The sequence below is a fragment of the Caretta caretta genome, chromosome 23, assembly GCF_965140235.1.
Source record: "Caretta caretta isolate rCarCar2 chromosome 23, rCarCar1.hap1, whole genome shotgun sequence".
NCBI classification, from domain to species: Eukaryota; Metazoa; Chordata; order Testudines; family Cheloniidae; genus Caretta; species Caretta caretta.
In genome coordinates, this window is record NC_134228.1 from 12,026,736 (window position 1) to 12,052,275 (window position 25,540).

Here is a 25,540-nt window from a genome sequence, read left to right on the forward strand (position 1 = left end):
CCCACAGTCAAGATGGCGTCTGTCCCAGTACCCACCCCTTTGCCCATAGCCAAGATGGGGGTAGAGGGCTGGGCCTCGGCAGGAAGTGGAGATATCGGGGGGGAGCGAAGGGCCCATTGGGTCCGTCTGTGTCCAATCAGGGAGCTGGGGGCGGGCATTGGGGGAACGGGACGAGGAGGGGCACAGCCTACCCCCCCCCATCTTCCCGTGGGGCCGGCAGCCGCGACCCCCCCGCCCGGGGCGGAAGTGACGAGCCCTGGCTGCCAAAATGTCGGCGCCCAGAGGGAGCTGTAAGTACTGGGGGGCGGGGACCCCCGCGGGGGGCGCCCCCCCCACCGAGGACTGGGGGAGCCCAAAGGACCAGGAGTGGGGCTGGAGGGAGGGAAACCCCCGCCTCTGGCAGGGCTGTGGGGTCTCGTGGCTCCCAGCCCCCTGCTCTAACCACTCGCCCCCACTCCCCTGCCAGAGCTGGGGAGAGAACCCAGGAGCCCTGCCCTGCCCCCTGCTCTAACCACTCGCCCCCACTCCCCTGCCAGAGCTGGGGAGAGAACCCAGGAGCCCTGCCCTGCCCCCTGCTCTAACCACTCGCCCCCACTCCCCTGCCAGAGCTGGGGAGAGAACCCAGGAGTCCTGCCCTGCCCCCTGCTCTAACCACTCGCCCCCACTCCCCTGCCAGAGCTGAGGAGAGAACCCAGGAGTCCTGGCTCCCAGTCCCTCTGCTCTAACCCCTCGCCCCCACTCCCCTGCCAGAGCTGGGGAGAGAACCCAGGAGTCCTGCCCTGCCCCCGGCAGTCACAGGAGGTTTCCACTGGCTGGTGGCCCGAGCGGTTATAAATAGAGCGGCAGAGCCAGGGCTTTGGAATTAATCTGCTTCCTCCGCTCAGGGCGCTGAGAACTGGGCAACAGGGATCAGGAGATTAACGAGGCCGGCGGGTGTATAACGGCCTGCGGGTAATTACCAGTCCCTTGAGCCAGGCTGTCCCCACCCTTGGGCCGGATGGGAGCCGGCGCCCCCTAGAGGGGACAAGCCCCGTGCCCCATTCCCTGCTCCCTTGAGCCAGCCAGTCCTCACTCTGGGGCTGGATCAGGGCCAGCGCCCCCTAGAGGGAGTATCACTGACTCGGCTCCTGTTTGCGATTCCCAGAGGCGTCCGTGGGACCCGGCGGTGATGGAGTGCTATGGCACTGATCTGCCTGAGGGACTGGGCACCGGCTGGGCAGAGGAGCCCGGGCAGCTCCCTGGCCGGGCGCCTGGCACCATCGAGCGCATGGTGCCATGCTCGGACCCAGAGGACGGCCCCGACGGGCCAGCGCCAACCCCTCTGACAGACAATGGGGCGGGCGCCCGGGTGCCCTTCCACTGCTCCGAGTGCGACAAGAGCTTCCGGTACCGCTCGGACCTGCGGCGCCACTTTGCCCGGCACACGGAGCTCAAACCCTTCCAGTGCCCGCACTGCAGCAAGAGCTTCAAGCATTCCTTCAACCTGGTCAACCACATCCGCAGCCACACCGGCGAACGCCCCTACCGCTGCACCGTCTGCCCCAAGGGCTTCCGCGACTCCACCGGCCTGCTCCACCACCAGGTGGTGCACACGGGCGAGAAACCCTACTGCTGCCACGTCTGCGAGCTCCGCTTCTCCTCCCGCAGCAGTCTGGGCCGCCACCTCAAGCGCCAGCACCGTCCGTCCCCCGGAGGGGGCGCCCCCGAGCCGCCCGGCACCACCCGCTGCCTGGAGCGCCTGTGCGGCCAGGGGCGGGCGGCCCCCTATGGCTGCGGGGCCTGTGGGCGTCGCTTCCGGCTGGCGCCCGAGCTGGGGAAGCACTGGCTGGCCCACACCGACATCAAGCCCTTCAAGTGCCCCGACTGCGAGCGGGACTTTAATGCCCCCTCCCTGCTGGAGCGCCACAAACTCACCCATGCCAAGGACCGGCCGCTGCTCCTGCCATGCCAAGGCTGCACGGGCAAGGGGGTCCCGGGGCAGCAGGAGCCGCAGGGGCTGGGCTGCCCGGCCTGCAAGCCCCAGGACACCCGCCCTCTGGACAGCCTGTACCAGTGCGAGTGTGGCACCTTCTTTGCCAACGCTGGCGCCCTGGCCGCCCACCTGGCGGCCCACACGGGCGAGGCCTCCTTTGCCTGCGGCATCTGTGGCATGAGCTTTGGGGCCCTGCCGCCCCTGGAGGCCCACCAGCTGAGCCACGCCATGCTGCTGCCCCCGGAGGGCGACCCCCAGCCGGTGGTGGCGGGGCCTGTGCCACCAACAGGTGGGGAGCTGGAGCGCCACCTACTGCCGCGGCTGGAGCTACGGGCTTTCCCCGCCCGGCCCGGCAAGAAGCTCTACAAGTGCACGGAGTGCGAGAAGTTCTTCCGCAGCCCGCGGGACCTGGACCGGCACGTGCTGGTGCACACGGGCGAGAAACCCTACCAGTGTACCGAGTGTGGCAAGTTCTTCCGGCACGAGTGCTACCTGAAACGGCACCGGCTGCTCCACAGCGGGGAGCGCCCCTTCCAGTGCAGCATCTGCCACAAGGGTTTCATCACCTTCAGCAACCTCTCCCGCCACCTCAAACTGCACCGCGGTATTGACTAGCCGGGTGGGACCCCTGGCAGCCCCAGCCGGCCTGCGCGTCCTGCCTCCCACCTCTGGCTCTCCCTGTTGGCTTGGCCACGGGCCGGCATGTTCTGCTCGTGTGCCCTCTTGGTGCTGGGCTCTGCACACCGGTTTGTTTTTGTAGGATCTCTGGCATGTGTCGGTTTGTTATTTAGGGTCACTCATGAGCGCTGGGCTGCACAGATCGGTCTGTTATTGCAGGGTCTCTCAGCACATGCCAGTTTGTTTTTGTAGGGTCTAATTACAAATGGCAATCTATTGCTGTAGACAGGTTTCAGAGTAGCAGCCATTATAGTCTGTATTCGCAAAAAGAAAAGGAGGATTTGTGGCACCTTAGAGACTAACAAATTTATTTGAGCATGAGCTTTCGTGAGCTACAGCTCACTTCATCGGATGCATTCAGTGGAAAATACAGTGGGGAGATTTATATCCATAGAGAACATGAAACAATGGGTGTTACCATACACACTGTAACAAGAGTGATCGGGTAAGGTGAGCTATTACGTGGGGGGGACGGGGGGGGGACCTTTTGTAGTGATAATCAAGGTGGGCCATTTCCAGCAGTTGACAAGAATGTCTGAGGAACAGTGGGGGGTGGAGGGGGGGAATAAACATGGGGAAATAGTTTACTTTGTGTAATGACCCATCCACTGCCAGTCTCTATTCAAGACTAAGTTAATTGTATCCAGTTTGCAAACATGGGGAAGTAAACTGTTTCCCCATGAAGAAAAGGAGTACTTGTGGCACCTTAGAGACTAACCAATTTATTTGAGCATGAGCTTTCGTGAGCTACAGCTCACTTCATTGGATGCATACCGTGGAAACTGCAGCAGACTTTATATACACACAGAGATCATGAAACAATACCTCCTCCCACCTTCATGGTCTCTGTGTATATAATGTCTTCTGCAGTTTCCACAGTATGCATCCGATGAAGTGAGCTGTAGCTCACGAAAGCTTATGCTCAAATAAATTGGTTAGTCTCTAAGGTGCCACAAGTACTCCTTTTCTTTTTGTGAATACGGACTAACACGGCTGTTACTCTGAAACCTGTTTCCCCATGTTTATTCCCCCCTTCCACCCCTCACTGTTCCTCAGAAGTTCTTGTCAACTGCTGGAAATGGCCCACCTTGATTATCACTACAAAAGGTTCCCCCCCCTCCTGCTGGTAATAGCTCATCTTAAGTGATCACTCTCATTACAGTTTTCAGAGTAGCAGCCGTGTTAGTCTGTATTCGCAAAAAGAAAAGGAGTACTTGTGGCACCTTAGAGACTAACCAATTTATTTGAGCATAAGCTTTCGTGAGCTACAGCTCACTTCATCTGATGCATACTGTGGAAAATACAGAAGATGTTTGTTTTTATACACACAAATCATGAAAAAATGGGTGTTTATCATTACAAAAGGTTTTCTATCCCCCCCACCCCACTCTCCTGCTGGTAATAGCTTATGTAAAGTGATCACTCTCCTTACAATGTGTATGATAATCAAGGTGGGCCATTTCCAGCACAAATCCAGGGTTTAACAAGAATGTCTGGGGTGGGGGTAGGGGGGTTAGGAAAACAAGGGTAAATAGGTTACCTTGCATAATGACTTAGCCACTCCCAGTCTCTATTCAAGCCTAAGTTAATTGTATCCAATTTGCAAATGAATTCCAATTCAGCAGTCTCTGGCTGGAGTCTGGATTTGAAGTTTTTCTGTTGTAATATCGCAACTTTCATGTCTGTAATCGCGTAACCATACAGCGTGTATGGTAACACCCATTGTTTCATGTTCTCTATGGATATAAATCTCCCCACTGTATTTTCCACTGAATGCATCCGATGAAGTGAGCTGTAGCTCACAAAAGCTTATGCTCAGATAAATTTGTTAGTCTCTAAGGTGCCACAAGTCATTAGTTGTCCCCAGTAATTATTTGGTTTCCCAGGTCCTGTGGATCTCCCCCTTAGGCTGGGGGGGATCCTTTAGCAGTGGGCGAGCTTCGCCCGCCCACTTCCTGGATCCCCATAAGGCCACAAGTCCTCCTTTTCTTATTGCTGTAGAGTTACTCATGAGCGCAAGCCAGTTTGTTATTGCAGGATCACTCATTAGTGCTGGGTTGTACACGGTGGTTTGTTATTTTAGGGTCTCATTGTACACGCTGGTTTGTTATTGTAGGGTCTCACTACATATGCTGGCTCGTCATTGTCCGGTCCCTCATAAGCTTGGCACTGCGGAGAGAATTGCTGTTAGAGGGCGCTGGGACTGTGCGGGCCAGTCTGTTATTGCGGGGTCTTTTGAAAGTGCTCAGCCAGCTGTGCGCCATAGGCTAGTTATCAGGGGGTTGGCTTCAGCCCTGCCCTCGCCTCCAAGGGACAGAAGACCCAGCCGTCACTTAGACTGAATATACCTAGGGATTCTGCACTGAGACTACTGACTCCCCTGGCCTGCACTGCCTGGCATCCTCACTAGGGGTCCCTGGGCCCAGAGGGACCCTGGCACTGCCCCAGCCTGCGCCACCCGGCATCCCCACTAGGGGTCTCTGTACATCCAGGGCCATAGTGTCTCCTGGACACTATCCCTTCCTGCATTGCTCTGCTCAGTGGTTTTGTCCCGTGTGCCCCCATCTTTCCCCTGTGACCCCCTGTCAGGGACCATCTCTCATTAGTTCACACCAGCTGGGGGTCTGGCCCCATGGACTCAGTGGAGCTATGGCCATTGACCCCAGCTGAGGGTCTGGCCCCATTGACTCAATGGAGCTATGGCCCACTGACACCAGCTGGGGGTCTGGCCCCATTGACTCAATGGAGCTACGTCCAATTTATTCCAGTTTATGAATCTATCGTCTAGGGAGAGCAGAATATTGGGGAATTTTAGGGCTGTGGCTGAAGGCTGCCCCAGAGACTAGGCTGGGCCTTTACAGTACAGACTCAGACCCAGTTGGACCAGAAGGAACCTCCAGATTCTTCCCTGCACCACAGTCCGTGCGACACTGACCCAGGCAGCCTGAGCTGCCATGCTGCCATCCAGCCTGTGTGGAGGCATCAGCTTGGATCCCACCTCTAATCCCAAATCCTGAGTGATGGCCAAGATCCCTTCACGTGCATGCACATCCTGGTCCACGCTGGCGACTGGAGAACCAGCAAGCCTGTGAGCTTGGCTCTAGCCCTGCTCGTCTCTTCTAAGCCTTGAGCGCGGATGCGCTAGTAATTGAAATGGAACCAGAAACCACTGCAGGATGTGGGGGTGTCACTCGGGCACCCCTCCCCCAACCTTCCACATGCCCTCTCACCCAGCTACATCCTCGAAAAGATGCTTCTCTCCCATTGCACGCTGGTGTGTTATTGTAGGGTCTCTCGGTTGTGTGCTCCAGACCCTTCGGTTATTGTAGGGTCTCTAAGAAATTCCCAAGCTCATGCTTGTTGTTATTAGATTGTCTCAGGAGTGCTGGGGCTGCACACACTGCTTTGTTATTTTTGGGGCTCTCAAAACCACATGGTTGCCCACGCTGGTTTGCAGGTGTGAGATCTCTGCTGGACACTAGACTGCAGCCACTAGGGCTTGTTATTGTAGGGTCTCCGCAACACTGGGCCACACACATCAGCTTGTTATTGTGGGGTCTCCCAGGAATGGAGATTTGTGGACGCTTTCGTCAGCTGCAGAAGGAACACGGCGCTGGTTTTGAGGGGAGGGGAGACAGACGCTGGAGCCAGAGGTGGGAAGAGAGTGAATCTCAGATTTTGGATTGACTGGGCCTCCCCTATCCCGTGGCTGAACAGGGAATCCTTGCACGTGATATCCTGCTATGGCGCCAACTCTAGTTCCCAAGAGCCAGATCCCCGTTTTAAAGAATCTTTTTTTGGTTTAAAATAGTTTAGCGTTGTTTTATTTTCTCCCTTTGTTTGTAAAAATTCCCCCGGACTTCCCCGCTGAGAAGCTCGACGCTGAAAAACCAGGAAATAAAAAAACCTCTTTCCCCCTCCTGACCAAGTCCTGGCTTTTATTTCTTCTGACGCCAAAAACTGGATGGGAGGGTGTGGGGGACACGTACAGGCCCCGAGATTGGGCAGGACTCCCTGGGGCGTCTGCTCCTTGTTCTTTGGGTCAGCAAATCCAGTCAGCTCACCCCTTGTCAGATCATACCCTTCAGAAACTGATCAAAACCCATCTTCAAGCCAGAGAGGCTGTTTGCCTCCTGCTTCTCCCATGGGAAGGCTGCTCCAGAACCTCACTCAGTTCCTGGTTAAAAACTGCCTTTGAAATTTACCCACAGCCCATTTGCTTTGGGCCTACTCTGTCCTGCAGCTTCGCATGCTCTTCTCCCTGCCCAGTGGTGACGTCTGGCAGTTTAGGCTAAACACGCCGAGCTCTTTCAGTCTCTGCTGCTAAGATCAGCTCTCCTGTCGCCCGATCAGCGTGTGGGTTTTCCGAACAAACCCAACTTCAGTTGGAACAGCAGCTCCTCAGCTGAAATCACAGCAGTTAAATACAACATTTGATATACGGTTGTTTTTTACCCTTGATTATGATCTAGTTGTGAGTCCACCAGCCATCTTGCTGGTTAGCTTACCAAAAAGAAGATCGAGTGGTGATTTGGTTACGGTTACTTTCTGAGAGGAAAAAATACCCGTGTAACGGGGTGGTGTGTGCCCTTTAAAGGGATCTGGGGCTCAGCCAATCCCTGTTCCATGGCATGGCTGAAGAAATTTTGATTCCTTACCCCTTTTGGACCTGAGCTGCTGGTCAAAGTTCAGGGCGTAGGGCACATTCCTGTGGAAGCAGAAATTGATGGAGTTTGCTGCCATCTTGTTTATTTACAAAGTCCTGCTTCTCTGAACCCAGGGAGGACCATGAACAAGAGTGGTTTCTAAGCGTGCTCTCTAGGTTTTCCCACGTCCTGCGCCGTGCTCAAGGGCAGCTGCTTGGCTGTCTCGCTTTTCCGCCTCCAAAGCCTCTCTGTTGTCAGGGTCCGTGGCCACGTCTACGCTACAGGCTTTGGCCAACGCTCCCGGTCCAGCAGTGTACAGCCAATGATTGCATACTGCTCGGGCGCTCGGCTGCTGGCGTCAGTGCTGAGGGTATGCACCAGGAGCCCAAGCCTAGTGCAATGCACCGTGGAGAGGTGGCATGGGGGTGCCGCACGCTGCCATCTGTCTCAGTGTCTCTTGGGAACATTTTGCAGCGGGATTGACCTGCCCAGAGATCTCAACTTTCTCTGTCTCACAGTAACAATATAGGCAAGGGTCTAGGATGGGGGGGAAAGGAAGCAGTGTCAAAAGGAAGCCGGGGGCGGGGCTCCTGATCTCAGCCCAGAAAACCCCAAAGACACCCCATTAGGAGGGCTAGAACTGAGGGGCTAAAGAAGAGTGTTGAGCTCTGTAAAAGACCCAGTAAATGAGGATCTTTTTGTCAGTTCTCAAGCCAGGGAGGAAATTATTGCAAGAACCAGAGAGAGCTGGGGGCGTGTTTTGGGGAAGAACACATAAGTTATTGGTCTCAAAAGCCAACTGGGTGATATTTAATGCTTTACAGGAGGTGTGACGGATGGTCCCTTCTAGCTTTAAACTATGAATCTCTTATCTGCCTTCATCTGTCTATACATATTCCTGTTCTGCGTTTGGAAAGAAGCTGGATGACAAATTCACATGTGACAGTGCTAGGGAAATGTTTGCTATTCCCTCAGTAACTAGGATGTTAAATGACAACTAGTAAAGTCAACCCATTTGCAATTAGCAGGCCCAGACAACTTGCACCCAAGAGTGTGCAAAGAATTGGCCAAGGTGCTCTCTGAACCATTAACAAACCTGCGGAAGTCCCTGAGGACTGGAAACAAGCAAATGTTGTGCCAATATTTGAAATGGAGTGAATGGAATGAACCAGGTACTTGTAGGCTGGTTAGCTTGATATTGATCCTGGGCAAAATCATGGGGAGGCCAATATGGGACATGGTCAGCAGAGAGACGCTAAGAGCCTAGCTCGTGTAGAGCACTTTCCAATCAGCAGATCTCAAAGCGCTTAACCAAGGAGGTCAGCATTATCATCTCCATTTTACAGATGGGGAAACTGAGGCAGAGTGAGGGGGATCGTGACCTGGCCAAGGTCACCCAGCCGGCCAGTGGCAGAGCCAAGATCTGCTGAGTCCCAATCCAGCATCTCGTCCGCTAGGCCACGCTGCCTGCCCCAATTGACGTCAGCCACAGTGGGTTTAGGGAAGTCGTGAATCCAGTTCCCCGAGAAGCAGTAGCGCTGTTTACATGGGGGTTGACATGTCCCAGCCACAAGTGTTAAACGAGGTTTGGTAGCCAGAGCCCTCAGCCCTGGCCAACACCCCGTTCAAAATCCTTTTACCCTTTGATTGAAAGCACCAGGAACGAAGGAGAGACAGATTGCAATGTCAAGCGTTAAACGAGGCTTCCATCTGCACAACCTCCTTCGTTCCTTGTGGCCAGACAGAGCCTGGAGAAGGAGAAGCTGCCTCGTCTGACCGTGGTAACGGCCTTTTGCAAGGAAAGAGAAGTGAGCTCAGCTGGGCTTGCTAAAGTCCAACCCTGTTTCATCCCAGGCGGGGTTGGGGGTTCAGCTAGAACTGGTGGAGGTGTCAGCTGGATTTCTCTCTCTCTGGCCTGGTTCAGTCGGGACAGCTCTCAGAATCAAGACGAAGAAGGTCTGGGGTCCCAGGAGTCCGGAGGGTTGAGTGGGGTCAGCCATAATGGTGAAGCTTGCTCCAGTTGCCAATTTTTCTTCCCCATCCCCAATTTCTTTCTATAAGGACCCCAAATGGGAGTGATGGCTTGAACAGCCCATCCCCATAGTATTTTGTCCACCGGTTAGGCCTTGTTCCTGACACACCACTGATTTCTCATCCCACACTTCTGTTTGCCAAGCATGATGTTAACACAGTCCCTGAGTTATAGCAGGTGGCCTTTTGGTTTGAACTAATTCTGTCTTTCCCTTCCCTTTCCTACCTTTCCCCATCTGCCTTCATTAGTAGAGGTTATTGTGGCATCTAGTGAACCGTCACAGACTTTTCACAACTGAGCTCTCAATGAGGGGAAATCTGTAGGCCCAGGTATTCCAAAATAATACAGGTTTGGTTGGTACAGTAGCAGTGCGGATGTAATACACTTAGGCAGCTGTCTGGTTTAATACTATCTGCCGCGCTGCTTAACAACCAGTGAGCACTGTCTGACATCAACACCAAATGGGTTAAAAACTGGTTAACTGATAGATCTCAAAGAAGACGAGCTCTGAGAGCTCGAAAGCTCGTCTCTCTCGCCAACAGAAGTTGGTCCAATGCAAGATCTGAACTCACCCACCTTCTCTCGTCAATATCCTGGGGCCCAGCCAGCTTGAACAATACTGCGAACGCTGCCCGGGTTGGACAGGGTTCAGAACTGAGCTTCAACAAGGATTGAAGGTCTGGGAAACCTGCCTTCGAAAGAATGACTTACAGAGCGCAATCTATTTAGATTCAAAGGTACTAAGGACCGAGGGACTGGTCCGACTGGTGGTAGAATGAGCCTGGGTGGAATTTGATTTTTATTTTTTTATAATTTTGGTGGAAAGCATCACTGTCTATTTTGAAGCCATTTTTATTTTATTTTTACTGATTTCTACATGTTCACAGTTGCAGGAACTTATGGGGGCGGGTCAGGCTCTAATTACTTAATGCCAGACGACGTTGAGAGTCATCACGTTAAACTTTAGAACCGTTAAAACACAAATGGTCAACTGCACCTGTGAAAATGTACAAACCAAACAGCCTTAAATCAAGCCGTGTATTTAGGGCCCTACCAAATTCACGGCCATGAAACACGCGTCACGGACCATGCAATCTGGTCTCTGTCCTGTGAAATCTGGTCTTTTGTGTGCTTTTACCCTGTACTGTACAGATTTCATGGGGGAAACCAGTGTTTCTCAAATTGGGGGTCCTGACCCACATGGGAGTTGCAGGGGGGTCACAAGGTTATTGTAGGGGGTCGCAGGATTGCCACCCTTACTTCTGTGCTGCCTTCAGAGCTGGGCAGCTGGAGAGCAGCGGCTGGTGGCCGGAGAGCAGCAGTTGTTGGCTGGGTACCCAGCTCTGAGGCGCCCCCTGCCAGCAGCGGCGCAGAAGTAGGGGTGGTGATACCCCCCCATAACTTTTGACCTCCCCCCCCTCCTTTTTGGGTCTGGACCCCCGCAGTTCCAACACCTTGACATTTCAGATTTAAAGAGCTGTAATCATGAAATTTACTATTTTTGAAATCCTATGACCGTGACTTTGGCCAAAGTGGACGGTGAATTTGGCGGGGCCCAACGGATTTTGCCTCCTTTGCTTGGCTGTACAGTTTGATCATTATGGATGAAAAGCTTTTGTCAGCGGTTTGTGCGTGGGCGGTGACATTGACCTTTATCGGGATGGCATTTACCCAAATACTTCCAAGCCAAGGTCTGACGCAGGCTGGGAGACGGCCCCGAATGACCTCCAGCTAGTTTCTCCATGAGGCGATGGGATCACAGGCTCCGTGGGGGAAGAGATTTCTGGGTGTAGGTGGCTTTCACTGAGCAGCAAAAGACAGAGTGGCTGGGTGGCGAAGGGAGATACATTCAGGCTAGAAATAAGGTGCAGAATATTAACAGGGCGGAGACTGAACCAACTGAGCTCGGGACCGGGTGGCTTCATTGTCAATAAGATCAGGAAGCTGTTAGTAACTGAAACGTTTCTAGGGCTTAATTCACGGGGACAGATTTTGCAGTTGGATTTAAATTCCCCAGGCTGCCTTTGGAAACCAGCTACTGTTCATTAGGTGGTTTGTAGTGGCGCATAGAGGATCAAGCTGAGATTGGGAGCCCGTCGCGCCAGGCGCTGCCCAGACACAAAATCACCGAGGCCAAGGGCCCTTTTTCAACACAAGGTCTTCAAGCCCCCCCCCCCCCTTCGTATTTCTCTTGCTAGTTACCAGACCTCCACTCCCCTCCCAGAGCTGGGGACAGACCCAGGCGTCCTGGCTCCCAGCCCCCCTGCTCTACCCACTAGCCCCCACTCCCCTCCCAGAGCTGGGGATAGAACCCAGGCGTCCTGGTCTCTGGCTGCTGGCTCTGCATTGGCACTAGAGTGTGCGAGCACCAGTGTGCGTTTCTGAGGGGGACGAGATTGGCTGCGACACAGACACTCATCGCCCCCCTGCGCCCGCCCCCCCCCCGCACGGAGCCTGCAGCTGGCAGCAGAGGTAACACCCGGGCGAGCCCTAGCGGGGTGGGGCCCTGGCCCGGGGATGCTGCATGGGGGGGACGATGCAGGCGAGCAGTGCTGCATGGGGGGGAGGGACTGGAAGTGCAGCCCCCCCCCCTCCCCGCATGGGAGGGGCAGCCGGTTTGCAGAGAGCTTGGGGCGGGTTAACCCTTAGAGAGGTGGGTAGGGAGTGAGCCGGGTACTAGTGACACTGACGGGGCGGGGCTAGGGGCCAGTCTGCCCCCCCATTCCCGATCCAGGGCGGCGCTAGGGGGCGCTGGGCTGCCGGGCGGGGGCAGGGGGACAGCGGGGGTGCTGTGCTGTGGGGAGCTGGGCGGGGAGGTAAGCGAGGGCACTGTGCTGTGGGGGTCAGTGCAGGGGGTCAGTAGGGGGCGCTGGGCGGTGGGGAGCTGGGTGAGGGGGTCAGATGGGGGCACTGTGCTGCGGAGGGCAGTGCAGGGGGTCAGCGGGGGCGCTGTGCTGTGGGGAGCTGGCTGGGGAGGTCAGTGGGGGCACTGTGCTGTGGGGGGCAGTGCAGGGGGTCAGATGGGGGCGCTGGGCTGTGGGGGTCAGTGCGGGGGGTCAGTAGGGGGTGCTGGGCTGTGGGGAGCTGGGGGGGGTCAGATGGGGGCACCGTGCTGTGGGGGTCAGTGCAAGGGGTCAGTAGGGGGTGCTGGGCTGTGGGGAGCTGGGTGGGGGGGTCAGATGGGGGCACTGTGCTGTGGGGGTCAGTGCAGGGGGTCAGTAGGGGGTGCTGGGCTGTGGGGAGCTGGGTGGGGGGTAGGTTGGGGGCGCTGCGCTGTGGGGAGCTGGGTGGGGGGGTCAGATGGGGGCACTGTGCTGTGGGAGTCAGTGCAGGGGGTCAGTAGGGGGTGCTGGGCTGTGGGGAGCTGGCTGGGGGGGTCAGATGGGGGCACTGTGCTGTGGGAGTCAGTGCAAGGGGTCAGTAGGGGGTGCTGGGCTGTGGGGAGCTGGGCGGGGAGGTAAGCGAGGGCACTGTGCTGTGGGGGTCAGTGCAAGGGGTCAGTAGGGGGTGCTCCCTGGCGTCAGAGCCAGCCCTGATGCCCCAGCAGTGCCAGGTTGGGGGACATTTCCCATCATTACTGCTCCCTGCCTGACCCACCCCCCGTGTTTTCCTTCCCATCCAGGGCTCCCCACAATGGAGACTGAGCTGCCCGAGTCCTCTCCCTCCCCTGACTCCCCCCAGGAGGAGCCGCCCGGCAGGCCCCCACGCCGTCTGCCCCACCAGTGCGGCTCTTGCCAGCGCCGCTTCGCCCAGGCCCACGGCCTCCGGCAGCACCGGTGCCGTCCCCGCGACCCGCCCGCCCAGAGCCCGGCCGGCGGCGAATCCCACCGGTGCCGCTCTGGCGCCAAGCATGGGCACCGGTGCCGGGTGTGCGGGAAGCAGTTCAAATTCCCCTACTACCTGGCGCGGCACGGCCTGACCCACGGCGGGCAGAGGCCGTTCCAGTGCCCGGTGTGCCGCAAGGCCTTCCGCCGCCCGGCCCACCTGGCCCGCCACCAGCGCACCCACGCCCGCCAGCGCCTCCCGGAGCCGGCCCCGCGCCAGCAGGCCGGGCCCCCGGGCGAGGAAGCCGAGGAGAAGCAGGTGCTGCTGCAGGAGGACTGGACGTTGCTCTGCCTGGCCTGCCAGGAGGCCTTCGAGACCAAGGGTGAGCTGAAGGCGCACAAGTGCTTCAAGACTCGGGGCCAGGCCGGGCCGGGCGGCACCCAGCGGCACCAGTGCAGCGAGTGCCACAAATTCTTCGCCCGGCCCTGGTCCCTGTCGCGCCACCGCCGGGTGCACACGGGCGAGAAGCCCTTTGCCTGCCCCGACTGCGGCATGGCCTTCCGCCTCTCCTCCTACCTCAAGCAGCACAGCCGGACCCACGGCCCCGGCGCGGGGCTGCCCTTCGCCTGCCCGCTCTGCCGCCAGCGCTTCCGCAAGGCGGGCGAGCTGGCCAGCCACCGGCGGGCGCACGGGGCAGCCGCCCCGGGGCCGGAGCAGCCCCCCAAGGGCACCGAGTGCAGCGTCTGCGGGAAAGCCTTCAAGAGCAAGTACGACCTGGCCACCCACTTCCTGATCCACACGGGCGAGCTGCCCTACCCCTGCGGCCAGTGTGGCAAACGCTTCCGGCGCCTCTCCCACCTCAAGCAGCACCAGGTCACCCACACGGGCGCCCGGCCCTTCCAGTGCGTGCTCTGCCAGAAGGAGTTCAAGCGGCTGGCCGACCTGGCCCGCCACCGGCAGGTCCACCAGGGGGACAAGCCCCACCAGTGCGGGGTCTGCCACAAGTTCTTCTCCCGCGCCTACAGCCTCCTGCGGCACCAACGCGGGCACCGGCCCGAGCCCCTGGCCAGCACCCTCCCCGCGGCCTTCCTCAGCAGCTCCTGCTTCGACAGCCAGGACCACTCGGCCTTCTGCCCCCCGGAGGAGGAGGAGGAAGGGGGCGCGGCCGGCGGCTCTGGGGAGGGCTCATGACGCGCCCAAGAGGCTGGATTTGGGGGGGTCAGAGAGGGGAATTCCCTGGTGGGGGGGACCCCTGGATCAGAGTTGCAGGGAAGGGGTCCAAGGCCCCCCACCAACCTTCTGAACCAGTCCTTGAAATATACACCTGGGAGTTTGGGGGGGGGTGCATGGAGATATATTGGGGGGGTCGGGGGGGGCAGAGGAGAGGGCTGGGGGGGTCAAAGGGAACAGACCCTGTGAGAGGGTGAGACGAGGAGGAGGGGCAGTGGGGGGGGGGGCTCGTGAATAGTGGCCCAGGGAAGGGTGAACTGAGGAGCAGTCCAGCCTGCACTGGAGGTGGAAGGACAAAGTGGGGAATGGCACCCGGGGCCCCTCCCCTCTAGGGGGCACTGGCCCCAGGGCAGGGACACGCTGGCCTTGGGTAGGGGCGGGACAGGGCATGAGGCCCGTCCCCTCTAGGGTTAGATGCTGGGCTAGATGGGCCTATGGGTCTGATGGGGGGGGGGGAATCACACCATGTTCTGGGATGAGGGAAAGGGGTACCCCTAGATGGGTCATGCCATGTTCTGGGATGGGGGAGGGGGTGTCCCTAGATGGGTCATGCCATGTTCTGGGATGGGGGGGAAGGGCTGTCCCTAGATGGGTCATGCCATGTTCTGGGATGGGGGGAGGAGGTGTCCCTAGATGGGTCATGCCATGTTCTGGGATGGGGGAGGGGGTGTCCCTAGATGGGTCATGCCATGTTCTGGGATGGGGGGGAAGGGCTGTCCCTAGATGGGTCATGCCATGTTCTGGGATGGGGGGAGGAGGTGTCCCTAGATGGGTCATGCCATGTTCTGGGATGGGGGAGGGGGTGTCCCTAGATGGGTCATGCCATGTTCTGGGATGGGGGGGAAGGGCTGTCCCTAGATGGGTCATGCCATGTTCTGGGATGGGGGAGGAGGTGTCCCTAGATGGGTCATGCCATGTTCTGGGATGGGGGAGGGGGTGTCCCTAGATGGGTCATGCCATGTTCTGGGATGGGGGGGAAGGGCTGTCCCTAGATGGGTCATGCCATGTTCTGGGATGGGGGGAGGAGGTGTCCCTAGATGGGTCATGCCATGTTCTGGGATGGGGGGAGGGGGTGTCCCTAGATGGGTCATGCCATGTTCTGGGATGGGGGGGAAGGGGTGTCCCTAGATGGGTCATGCCGTGTTCTGGAACAGGGGGAAGGGGTTTCCCTAGCTGGACCATGCCATTTTTTTGCGGGGGGGGGGAATGTCAGGATGTAGAACTGTGGGTCTAAGAGTCCCACCCGTCCCTGCCCCACTGCCTGACCCTGCTGTGATCCCTGAGGGATGGGAAATTGGTTCCCATTGAGACAGGGGGAGGGGTGCTCTGTATCTCAGCTCCCAGGGGTATTAGGGTGCCAGGACCCCCCAGCATGCAGCTGGCTTCCTGCAGGGACCCTGGGGTTCACACTGGACTCAGAGCCGCTGGGTTTCTGCGGTCGGGACCCTCCGGGTCAGGGTGGCGCAGTCTGGGGGGGGGGAAGGTGTCAGACAGGGGTACTGTATGGCCCCGGGGGGGTTGATGGCGGGGGGGGATCAGTCACGCCCCCTGTGCACGGATGGAGACGTGCTAGGACTGGCTGTTGACAGTTCTGTCCAGCGACCCGCGACAATAAAAGTGATGGGGCCACGACTCGGGTTCTGCTTTCAGCTGCTGGAGTGGGGGGAGCGAAAGCCAGCCTGGGCACGGTGCCAGGTGCCGGGCAGAAGGAACAGGGCGTTTCTAGGCCTCACGCTGCAAAGAAAAGTCTGGAAATGTGACTGGAGGGGGACAGACCCTGCCTGAGCGTGCTGAGAGCCTGAGCCCATCGCCGAGAGAGGGCCGGACCTGCCCTGAGTGTGACCAAGCGAGGCGTCCTCAGATAACCAGTCCCGTGCCCCACCCCTGAGGGGCTGCAAGGCGTCCCTGTATACCCAGCCCCCGCTGCCGGGCCCTGGCCCAACACTGGGTGAGGGATCCCCAGACAACCAACCTCCCTCCCCCCTGAGTGGCCACATTAGGTACCCAGCGAGAAATGAGTTTTATTGTTCTGTGTTTACTACAGATCTCAGGTTAAGAGGAGGCCAGATCCTGGGGGACCCTTGACACCCCCCACACACACACACACACACTGAACTAACCCCTCTCCCACTCCCTCTGCACCTTGTGGGGGCTAAATGGGGCAGGGATCCTGCCGGGGGCGGGGGGGAGCTCCATCCTCTCCCAAGAGACCTCCCAGAGGGGCCACTAACATGGCCTCACAGGGTGCAGGGAGTGGGGTCTAGTGGTTAGCGCAACTACTGAGCTTCACCCGCCCCACGGGGAGCCACTGGGAACACAGAGTCCTGGGCCCATCCTACTCCTCCTGGACACCTGACCCCCAGCACCCAACATGCACCCCACTGCCCAAGGACACCCCTATCCCCGCCCTTGGGAGTCCTGTTTTCGATTGTTAAACCTGAAACCCAGGAGTCCTGGCTCCCAGCCCCACTGCTCTAACCAGTGCACTGCACTCCCTCCTGTCTCAGCTGCTGCCCGGTGAGGGGCCTGAGCAGTTGGTAGAGGGTGGGGAGGGCTGGGGGCTTGGCTCGTCCCAGGGGAAGCTCAGATCAAGCCCCTGCATCTGCTCCCGGTAAATCCGGTCGAAATTCTCACTCTGGGCTGCGGTGAGCTGGTTCTTCCAGTCCCCGGCAATCCCTGTGACAGAGAGAGAGCAGAGAGCATTATGGGAGTGGCCACCACATCACCCCCCCCAACTACCCCAGCCCTGGGCTCCCCCAGCTCTGCCGGTGCCCCTCACTCCCAACCCGCAGCCCCTGCTAGCCCGGCCCTGGGCTCCCCCCAGCTCTGTCAGTGCCCCTCACTCCCAACCCACAGCCCCCTACTAGGCCGGCCCTGGGCTCCCCCAGCTCTGCCGGTGCCCCTCACTCCCAACCCACAGCCCCCTGCTAGCCCGGCCCTGAGCTCCCCCCAGCTCTGTCAGTGCCCCTCACTCCCAACCCGCAGCCCCTGCTAGCCTGGCCCTGGGCTCCCCCAGCTCTGCCGGTGCCCCTCACTCCCGACCCGCAGCCCCCTGCTAGCCCGGCCCTGGGCTCCCCCCAGCTCTGTCAGTGCCCCTCACTCCCAACCCACAGCCCCCTACTAGGCCGGCCCTGGGCTCCCCCCAGATTTGCTGGTGCCCCTCACTCCCAACCCACAGCCCCGTCATTCGGAGCTGAGCCAGGGTCTACGTCTCTTCTCATCCAGGACTCAGCTTATGGGGCCTCGTTCGCCTCCCGTAGCCCCCCTGCCCAGCCCCACCTTTCCGCAGGAACGAGCTCTGGGTCTGGTCCAGGAGGAACCCGGGAGCCAGGCTGAAGTTGCACATCTTGTTCTGCTTCATGGCCTGGAAGGAGGCGTTCTCCACCACCCCGTCCAGCGCCCGCGCCTCCAGCGGCTTGCCCAGGAACTGGCAGATCCGCTCCACGCTGCCCCGCAGGTCCTGCGGGCAGGAGGGGAGGGGGTCAGTGTCAAGGCCTCCCTCAGGGGCACACCAGGCTTGGGGAAACCGAGGCAGGAAGGCCTCGGGCCGCGCTGGAGAACCTCAGAACGGGGTGGATCTAACTCAGGGGGACTCTCCGACTGAGGGGACCTCCCCATCCTGCCTCGGGCCAGCCCCGGGGGAGACAGAAGCGGGGACGGGAGCCCCTGGCACGGTTCAGAGATGGGTCCCTGGAGTCCTGGCTGGGATGGAGGAGGCTGGAGATGGACTGGGGGACTCCTGGGGTCTCGGCTCGGCTCTGTCACTGAACCGCTGGGTGACCCTGGACAAGTCATGGGCCTTCTGCTGTGCCTCAGTTTACCCTCTCACCGTCTGTCGATTTACACTTGGAGCTCTCCGAGACAGTGCCTGGCACGATGGGGCCCCGATCTCGGTGACTCCATGTCTGGGTGGCGCAAGGAAGCAGGACCCCACGTGGCGCAGTGCCTGGGTTTGGTCCCTCGCACTCTTGCGGGGGGCGGGGTCCCGTGTCACTGCTGCATTTTGTGACCCTTCTGCCGGCACCAGCTCCCAGGTCCCTCCCCCGTCTCCCAGCCCCACCAGGCTCAGTCGGGGGGCATGGCTCAGCCCGCTGCCTGGCCAAGGAGGCGTCTGTCCTGTCACCTTGCATCCGGGGCTGGGGGCACCGTGGCTGAGCTAAGGCCGGACCTAGAGCCCCTGATTTCTGCTCCAGGGGGAGCTGACCCACAGGCCCCCCATGTCCATGGTTACAGGGTGGTGGGGAGGGGGGCAACAGCACCCTCAGCTGGTGGGGTGGGGTAACTGCAGGAGGGGTAACGGTGAGCTCTAACTCCCCCTGCCTGGGCGAACCCAGCCCCCAACCCTCTGCCCTCAGGGATCCCCCCTCAGATCCTCTCCACCTGGAGCTACTCCAGCCCCAACCCCATGCCTCCCCCATCTCCCCTCCCCTCTGCTGGGATCCGCGCCTCCCCCCATCCCAGGGCCCCCTCCCCCACCTGCTGCAGCTCCTCGTAGGTGATCCAGAAGAAGTTCTCTTGGTCCCGCAGGCCCATCCAGCCCTTGACGTGGTCGAACCAGGAGCCGAAGGGCACTGAAAATGCAAAGGAGGCGGTCATGGGGGGCATCTCAGGTGGGGGGGGCAGCCTCCCGCCCACCGCATGGCACTCACCGTCTCCCTCCAGGAACTGCTCCAGGAACTGGTCCAGCTGCCCCGGCTCCTTGTAGGGGCGGAAGATCTGGGCGAAGTGGTAGAGGGAGACAAAGACGTCCTTGGGGTTCCGCAATGTGTACAGCACCTGGGGGGGACACGGGGTGAGTGGGGGCGGGACTGGGCCCTTGGGTGCATGCTGGGGGAACGGCTGGGGCTGGGCCCCGGGGTACATGCTGCAGGAGGGGCTGAGGGACTGGGCTCCGGGGTGCATGCTGGGAAAGGAGCTGGGGGGCTTGGGTCCCTGGGGTGCATACTGGGGGAGGGGCTGGGCCGCAGGAGTGCATGCTGGAAGAGAGGCTGCAGTGGAGGACTGGGCCCCTGGGGTACATGCTGCAGAAGGGGCTGGGGGACTGTGCCCCTGGGTGCATGCTGGGAAAGGTGCTGGGGGAGATCAATGGGCTCAGGCTCTCTGCAAACTCTGGCAGAGTTGTATTTTGGGGGCTTTTCTCCACAACCAAAGGAGCCAGAAACTGAATTTTATTTTAACCCAGAGCCAAGGCTCTGCCTTACATCCCCCACCACCACCACCCCGCCCCGGCCCCAGAGCCAGCTCCCGCACCTTGGCCTTGGACTGGAAGAAGGACTTGGCGAAGAGCTGGACGGGCAGGTGGGAGCTGATGAGCCGGGGTGCCTGGTTGCTCCGTGCCTTCTGGAGGCCCAAGACAGTCTCATACCAGGGCCCCCGGTCCCAGTTAGGGACCGTGCGGCACCAGCTGGGGTCCCCATTGCTGTGGATGAGGCTCAGGATCTCCAGCATCCAGACGGTCCCTATGGCGACAGCCTGTGGTGAGCGTTGCTATGGACAACGGGGAACCACCCCCTTCCCCCCAGTGCTGTGCGGTCCTCAGAATCCCTAACCCCCACCCAGAGCGAGGAGAGAACCCAGGAGTCCTGGCTCCCAGCCCCCTGCTCTAACCACTCGACCCCACTCCCAGAGCTCTAGCCCTGGCTCCAGGGCCCCACGGTACCTGATTTCTGGTAGGTGACGTTAAAGACGTCATCATCCTGGACTTGGAATTCGTTCTCCACCTCCCGCAGCCCCTGCTCCGAGTAGATCAGCCTGGGGAAGCTGATCCCCTTGTACTGGAAATATTCCTTGAACATCCTGGGGCTGGCAATGGGGGAGGCATGAGGGTCATTAGACAGGGCAGGAGCCCTCAGAGTTACCCCTCATCCCCTGCTCTCTGTGTGTGTTGCCCCCTGCTGGAGGGGCTGGGCCCTGCTCTGTGTGTGCATTTGAGTCATGCCCATGGCGTGCGTCACATGACACCCTCCCCCGCAGTGGTGGCCAGGCCACCCAGCGATTCATGAGGCTGCTCCAGCCTCAGGCCACGAGCCGGGTTGACTCTCCTGTATAGGGATCCTGGCTCTGTTCCCCACGGCCGCCCGTCCCCCCGGGGCTGCCTGCACTGGCTACCAGACTGGAGCCAATGCTCAGCACCAGGCCCCGTGCCAGCGGATTCGGATCGCAAACCTGGCCTTCACTTTAACACTTTCTTGAGATTTGCCGATTTCCATGTTCACATCGGTGCAGAACTAGGATGGCGGAAGAGGGGAGGGGGAAATCAGACAATTAGTCACTAATTATCCAGTGAGGACAGACACCAGGAGTCCGAGAGTTAACGCTCGCTCCTCCTTAAAACCCGAACGGGCCCCAGCACCCGCAGGAAGAGACCCAGTGAAAGTCTGATTGTGCACGAGCAGCGGTTTCCTGACTCAGCCTCTCACTGAGTTTCCAGGGTTACGGCCATAGTCTGCGGTTGGTTGAGAAATTGACCCTGAGCACTTCAAACCCGACTCCTTCCCGACCTGCCTGGGATACCTGCGGATGGGCCCACACTGGGAGGGGTCTGAAAAATTGGCGAATGGGGCTGAAATCAGCAAGAAGGCCTTCGCAACAGACCAGCGCAGAGAACGGCGCTGGGAAGGGAAAATCAGTGGCCCAGTGAGGTGGAAATAGCTGGCTAGGCAGGGGTGCCGCAAAACAGCACACGGAGGGGTGTCTAGTGGATCACAAACTGGATCACTTGTGCCCTGTGCACAGGAGGGTCGAGTGTGAGCCACAGGAAGGCTTGCTTGTCCGGGTAGGGGGGAAGCTCCATTCTGGGGTGCTGCACTTTCAGAGAGATTTGGCCACATTTGGAAAGAGTCTAGAGGAGAGGAGCCAAATGAGTGGGAGGATTAGAAAACCCAGCCAATGGGGAAAAGGCGGAAGAACCAGGCCTGGTCCAGCCAGAGACGAGCTGGCTGAGGAGGGCCGATAGCGGCCTACAGAGGCGTACCAGGCTGGTCTAAGGAGGCTGGGGATCGATCGTTGAGTTGCTGGCGACGGAGATCCTGGTGAGCAATCAGGGGAAATGTTCGAATGGGGAGGAGAATTCAACTATGGACCCGGCTCCCCAGAACAGCTGTGGGCTCCCCATCCATGGGCATTTGCAAGACCACATCGGACAAACCCTTGCCAGGGATGATCTAGGTGGATTTGGTCCTGCCTCGGCACAGGGGGCTGGGCCGGACACCCCCTCAAGGCCCCTTCCAGCCTCACGTGGCCGAGTGTCGATGGCTTTTCAATTTGCAGCAGCCATAATCTAGGACATTCCCACGCCTCTCGCTGTGGTGCCCCGAGCTCTTCCTGTCTGCCGTCCCCAACGTGAAGACTGTCATGAATCGCTTGTTCCCTCCGCCTCGCCCAGGGGTGGAGCGGCTTGTTCTGGTAGGACTGATGTGGAACACGCAGGTCGCTCTGTGTCGATGGTGAAACTCACCTGGAGGCGGGGAGGCTGGAAGGTCGGGGCTTGGGGTACCCAGCCCCAGATGAAGCCCTGTCCTGCCGATGTCTTGTCTTTAGTATAGAGCGTCCCACCTGAGCCTGGCATGCAGCTACAGATTCTTTTAGAGCCGCTCTGACCTGGCCAGGGAGACAAGAGCAAAGCGCCGAACTTGACCCACGGTTCTGTGTGAAGTCGAGGGGAGGAGGACGGCCTTAGTTGCTTGTCGGGGAGACATACGAACCTCGGATGTGCAGGAGGTTTCCGATAGAGAAAGGTCACAAATCCACGGCTAAACATCACCGTAGCCACCTGGGATTAAAGGACGCTGGCCGTGTTTCCAGGCCGGGGGACTCTCTTGTGGGAAGCCGGGACCCTGCAGAAACCTGGGAGGACGTGGCGGATATATGGCTGAACGTGAGCTCCCTGTGCGAGCCTGGGGCATGTCAACAGGGGAATCTTAAGATGGAGCAGAGGCTGTTTGACCTCTAGATTTGGTGCGACCACTGCTGGGAGCCTGTGTCTAGCTCTGGTGTGCGCCGTTCAGGAAGGACAGCGATCAATCAGAGAGGGGCCAGAGAAGAGCCAGGAGAATGGTTCAAGAGTGAGAAAACCCACCTGAGAGTGACAGGTTTCAGAGGAACAGCCGTGTTAGTCTGTATTCGCAAAAAGAAAAGGAGGACTTGTGGCACCTTAGAGACTAACCAATTTATTTGAGCATGAGCTTTCGTGAGCTACAGCTCACTTCATCGGATGTTTACCGTGGAAACTGCAGCAGACTTTATATACACACAGAGAATATGAAACAATACCTCCTCCCACCCCACTGTCCTGCTGGTAATAGCTTATCTAAAGTGATCAACAGGTGGGCCATTTCCAGCACAAATCCAGGTTTTCTCACCCTCCACCCCCCCACACAAATTCACTTTGGATGGGCTAGCACCAGCAGGAGAGTGAATTTGTGTGGGGGGGTGGAGGGTGAGAAAACCTGGATTTGTGCTGGAAATGGCCCACCTGTTGATCATTTTAGATAAGCTATTACCAGCAGGACAGTGGGGTGGGAGGAGGTATTGTTTCATATTCTCTGTGTGTATATAAAGTCTGCAGCAGTTTCCACGGTAAACATCCGATGAAGTGAGCTGTAGCTCACGAAAGCTCATGCTCAAATAAATTGGTTAGTCTCTAAGGTGCCACAAGTACTCCTTTTCTTTTTACCTGAGAGTGAGTGACTCTGGGACTCAGTCTATTTAGCTTGATGAGGAGGCTCGGGGTGACTTGATCCCAGTCTATCCATGGGGAACAGCGATTTCATAACGGGCTCCTCAGTCTAGTAAAAGAAGGTTAAACACCATCTGATGGCAGGAAGTCGAAGCAAGATGCATTCAGCCTGGAAACGAGGATTACATTTGGAACAGTCAGAGTAACAAACCAGGGGGACAATTCACCCATTTTTAAATGAAGATCGGCTGGTTTTGTAACAGATCTGCTCAGTTATTGCAGGGCCGTTCTCTGGCCAGTGCTAGACAGGAGGGCAGACTAGGGTCCCCTCTGGCTTTAGAATTGATGAACCTACACATGGGGCAAAACATGGATTTTTTTTTTCTGTTTTAGAGTTTTTGGCAAATCAGACATTTTTGTTTCGGCCCAGTGGCAAGCGGGGTTTTAAATACACTTTTGCCTTTAAAAAGATCAAATAAAATGGGTGGAAGTTCCTAGCGGCAGAGCAGCATGAATCCCCTGCCCCTAAAAATCAAACCGTTGGACTTTTCGCAAATCGCTTTTTCCCCGACCCAAAAAAATGTGTCAAAATCGCCACAAGTTCGTGCAAGGTCTCGGTCACCCAATGCCTAGAACCACCCCCAGCAAATGAAAACTTTCGTCTGGAAAGTTTTGCCCAGCTGCTGTTTCATGCCCAGGTCTGTGGCAAGGCTGGAATCCAGCCACGGAGGGGCAGTGGGATGAATAACTGATGATGGCTCATCTTCTGCCACCGCCCAAAGCTACTGACTGATGCATAATGTTGCTGCCCAATTCAGCTGGCGCAGTCCGTCAATGTCCGATCACTTGGAGGAGAAATGGCTGGTAGGAGTCCTGTGTGATCTGGGGTGACCAAGAATGGATGCAAAGGCCTAGTTCCCTCAATGCACTAGGATCAAGCAGCAGCAGGGCGGTTCCTTGTTCAGAAATCCAGGCCTGCATTCAGACAGTCCTGTGCCCCAAAAAGCTTTGTCTCGCTGCTTTCTTCCATGGCCACTGTGTCTCTGGCTAAGCCACCCCCATGACGTGTAAACAGATGGGGTCAGGAACGTTATCCTCATGTTGAAGAGGAGGCCTAGAGCGATCAATGTGACTTGGAGCTGCCTAGGTGCAGAGGCAGGAGTAGAAACCAAATGTCCTCTACCCTAGTTCCAGCATCCTGGGAAAACCCCTCTTCATCTCCCTGGATTAGCTTTTTGTTGTTTTTGCACAGGCCTTGCCTTTTGGCACCATGCCTTGGGTGGTGGCTTCTGTCATTTCCCACTCTCATTACATACCATCAGCTTAATTGCTCCTTCTAGGTAACCCAACAGATTACACCCTTCAGCTTTATCATGATTCATGGTAACCATCAAGGCCCTCCCTCATAACATCGCGTGTGCACATGTGCATGTATTTTAATGCTGCAATATAAACAGACAGATGTTCTGAACGATTATCAGTGTTATTGTAGCGTTGGAGAGGCCGGGCAGAGCTCCCTGGTCCCAGCTTGTGAAAAGTCTTACACAATTTGAATGCAACTGCAGCTATCAAAGTAAACAAGCTGAGTCTATTTACTGCTGTTCTAGCCTCGGGGGTAGTTGAAAACGTGGTGTCCCCAGTGAGCTGTGTCTGAGAGACGGGGTAATGCCAGGGGAAATCACAGTGCCTGAGTTCGTTTCTTCGCCTCCGATTGTTCACGTTATTCTTATGGCTCTTGTCAGTACCCTAATGGAGGGTGGGACCCCACGGCTGCCCAGGGGCCGAGAGCGAGGCCACATTGGGCCAGGCGCTGCTCACACGCAGGGAAACCGTGCTGCCCTGTGCAGCTGGCAGGCTGAAAGATTGTAAAGATGGGGAAACTGAGGCCCCGTGAGATCAGGGACGTGGCCAGAGTCACGCAGCTGGCCACAAGCAGAGCCAGGAGCCACGTGTCCTCAGCTGCAGCCTGAGCCTGATGTGTGGGGCGGCCCTCAGGGGAACCCCTCCACCCCCACACCCCTTCCATCCCCCCTCCTCTACCCAACCTCCCCACTCCTCTACCCAGCCCCTCAGAAACCCCTCCACCCAACCCCCCCACTCCTCTACCCAGCCCCACGGAAACCCCTCCACCCCACACCCCTACCCAGCCTCACGGGAACCCCTCCACCACACCCCCTACTCCTCTACCCAGCCCCACGGAAACCCCTCCACCCAACCCCCCCACTCCTCTACCCAGCCCCATGGAAACCCCTCCACCCCACACCCCTACCCAGCCTCACGGGAACCCCTCCACCACACCCCCTACTCCTCTACCCAGCCCCATGGGAACCCCTCCACCACACCCCCCACTCCTCTACCCAGCCCCACCGAAACCCCTCCACCCAACCCCCCCACTCCTCTACTCAGCCCCACAGGAACCTCTCCACCCCCACACCTCCTCCATCCCCCGCACTCCTCTACCCAGCCCCACAGAAAGCCCTCCAATCCCACACCCACTCCACCCTCCCATTCCTCTACCCAGCCCCATGGGAACCTCTCCA

The 25,540-nt window shown here is 58.4% G+C and overlaps 3 protein-coding genes across 3 annotated transcripts; 2 read left to right on the forward strand and 1 right to left on the reverse strand.

The window, feature by feature from the left end:
- The first annotated feature begins 151 nt into the window (after nt 1–151).
- Nucleotides 152–3,072, forward strand: FIZ1 (FLT3 interacting zinc finger 1). Its single transcript, XM_048832605.2, has 2 exons — nt 152–290; nt 1,145–3,072. The coding sequence occupies exon 2, from the start codon at nt 1,169–1,171 to the stop codon at nt 2,585–2,587; it is 1,419 nt and encodes a 472-aa protein (XP_048688562.2). The 5' UTR covers nt 152–290; nt 1,145–1,168; the 3' UTR covers nt 2,588–3,072.
- A 7,850-nt stretch (nt 3,073–10,922) lies between these two features.
- Nucleotides 10,923–14,429, forward strand: ZNF579 (zinc finger protein 579). Its single transcript, XM_048832610.2, has 2 exons — nt 10,923–11,800; nt 12,951–14,429. The coding sequence occupies exon 2, from the start codon at nt 12,962–12,964 to the stop codon at nt 14,282–14,284; it is 1,323 nt and encodes a 440-aa protein (XP_048688567.2). The 5' UTR covers nt 10,923–11,800; nt 12,951–12,961; the 3' UTR covers nt 14,285–14,429.
- Nucleotides 14,430–16,324: 1,895 nt separating this feature from the next.
- LOC125627963 (sulfotransferase 2B1-like) lies at nt 16,325–22,611 on the reverse strand. The gene is made up of 7 exons (XM_048832623.2): nt 20,489–22,611; nt 19,983–20,125; nt 19,574–19,782; nt 18,973–19,099; nt 18,800–18,894; nt 17,603–17,783; nt 16,325–16,999 (listed from the first exon to the last, which is right to left on the reverse strand). The coding sequence occupies exons 1-7, from the start codon at nt 20,530–20,532 to the stop codon at nt 16,827–16,829; spliced, it is 972 nt and encodes a 323-aa protein (XP_048688580.1). The 5' UTR covers nt 20,533–22,611; the 3' UTR covers nt 16,325–16,826.
- Nucleotides 22,612–25,540: the final 2,929 nt, after the last annotated feature.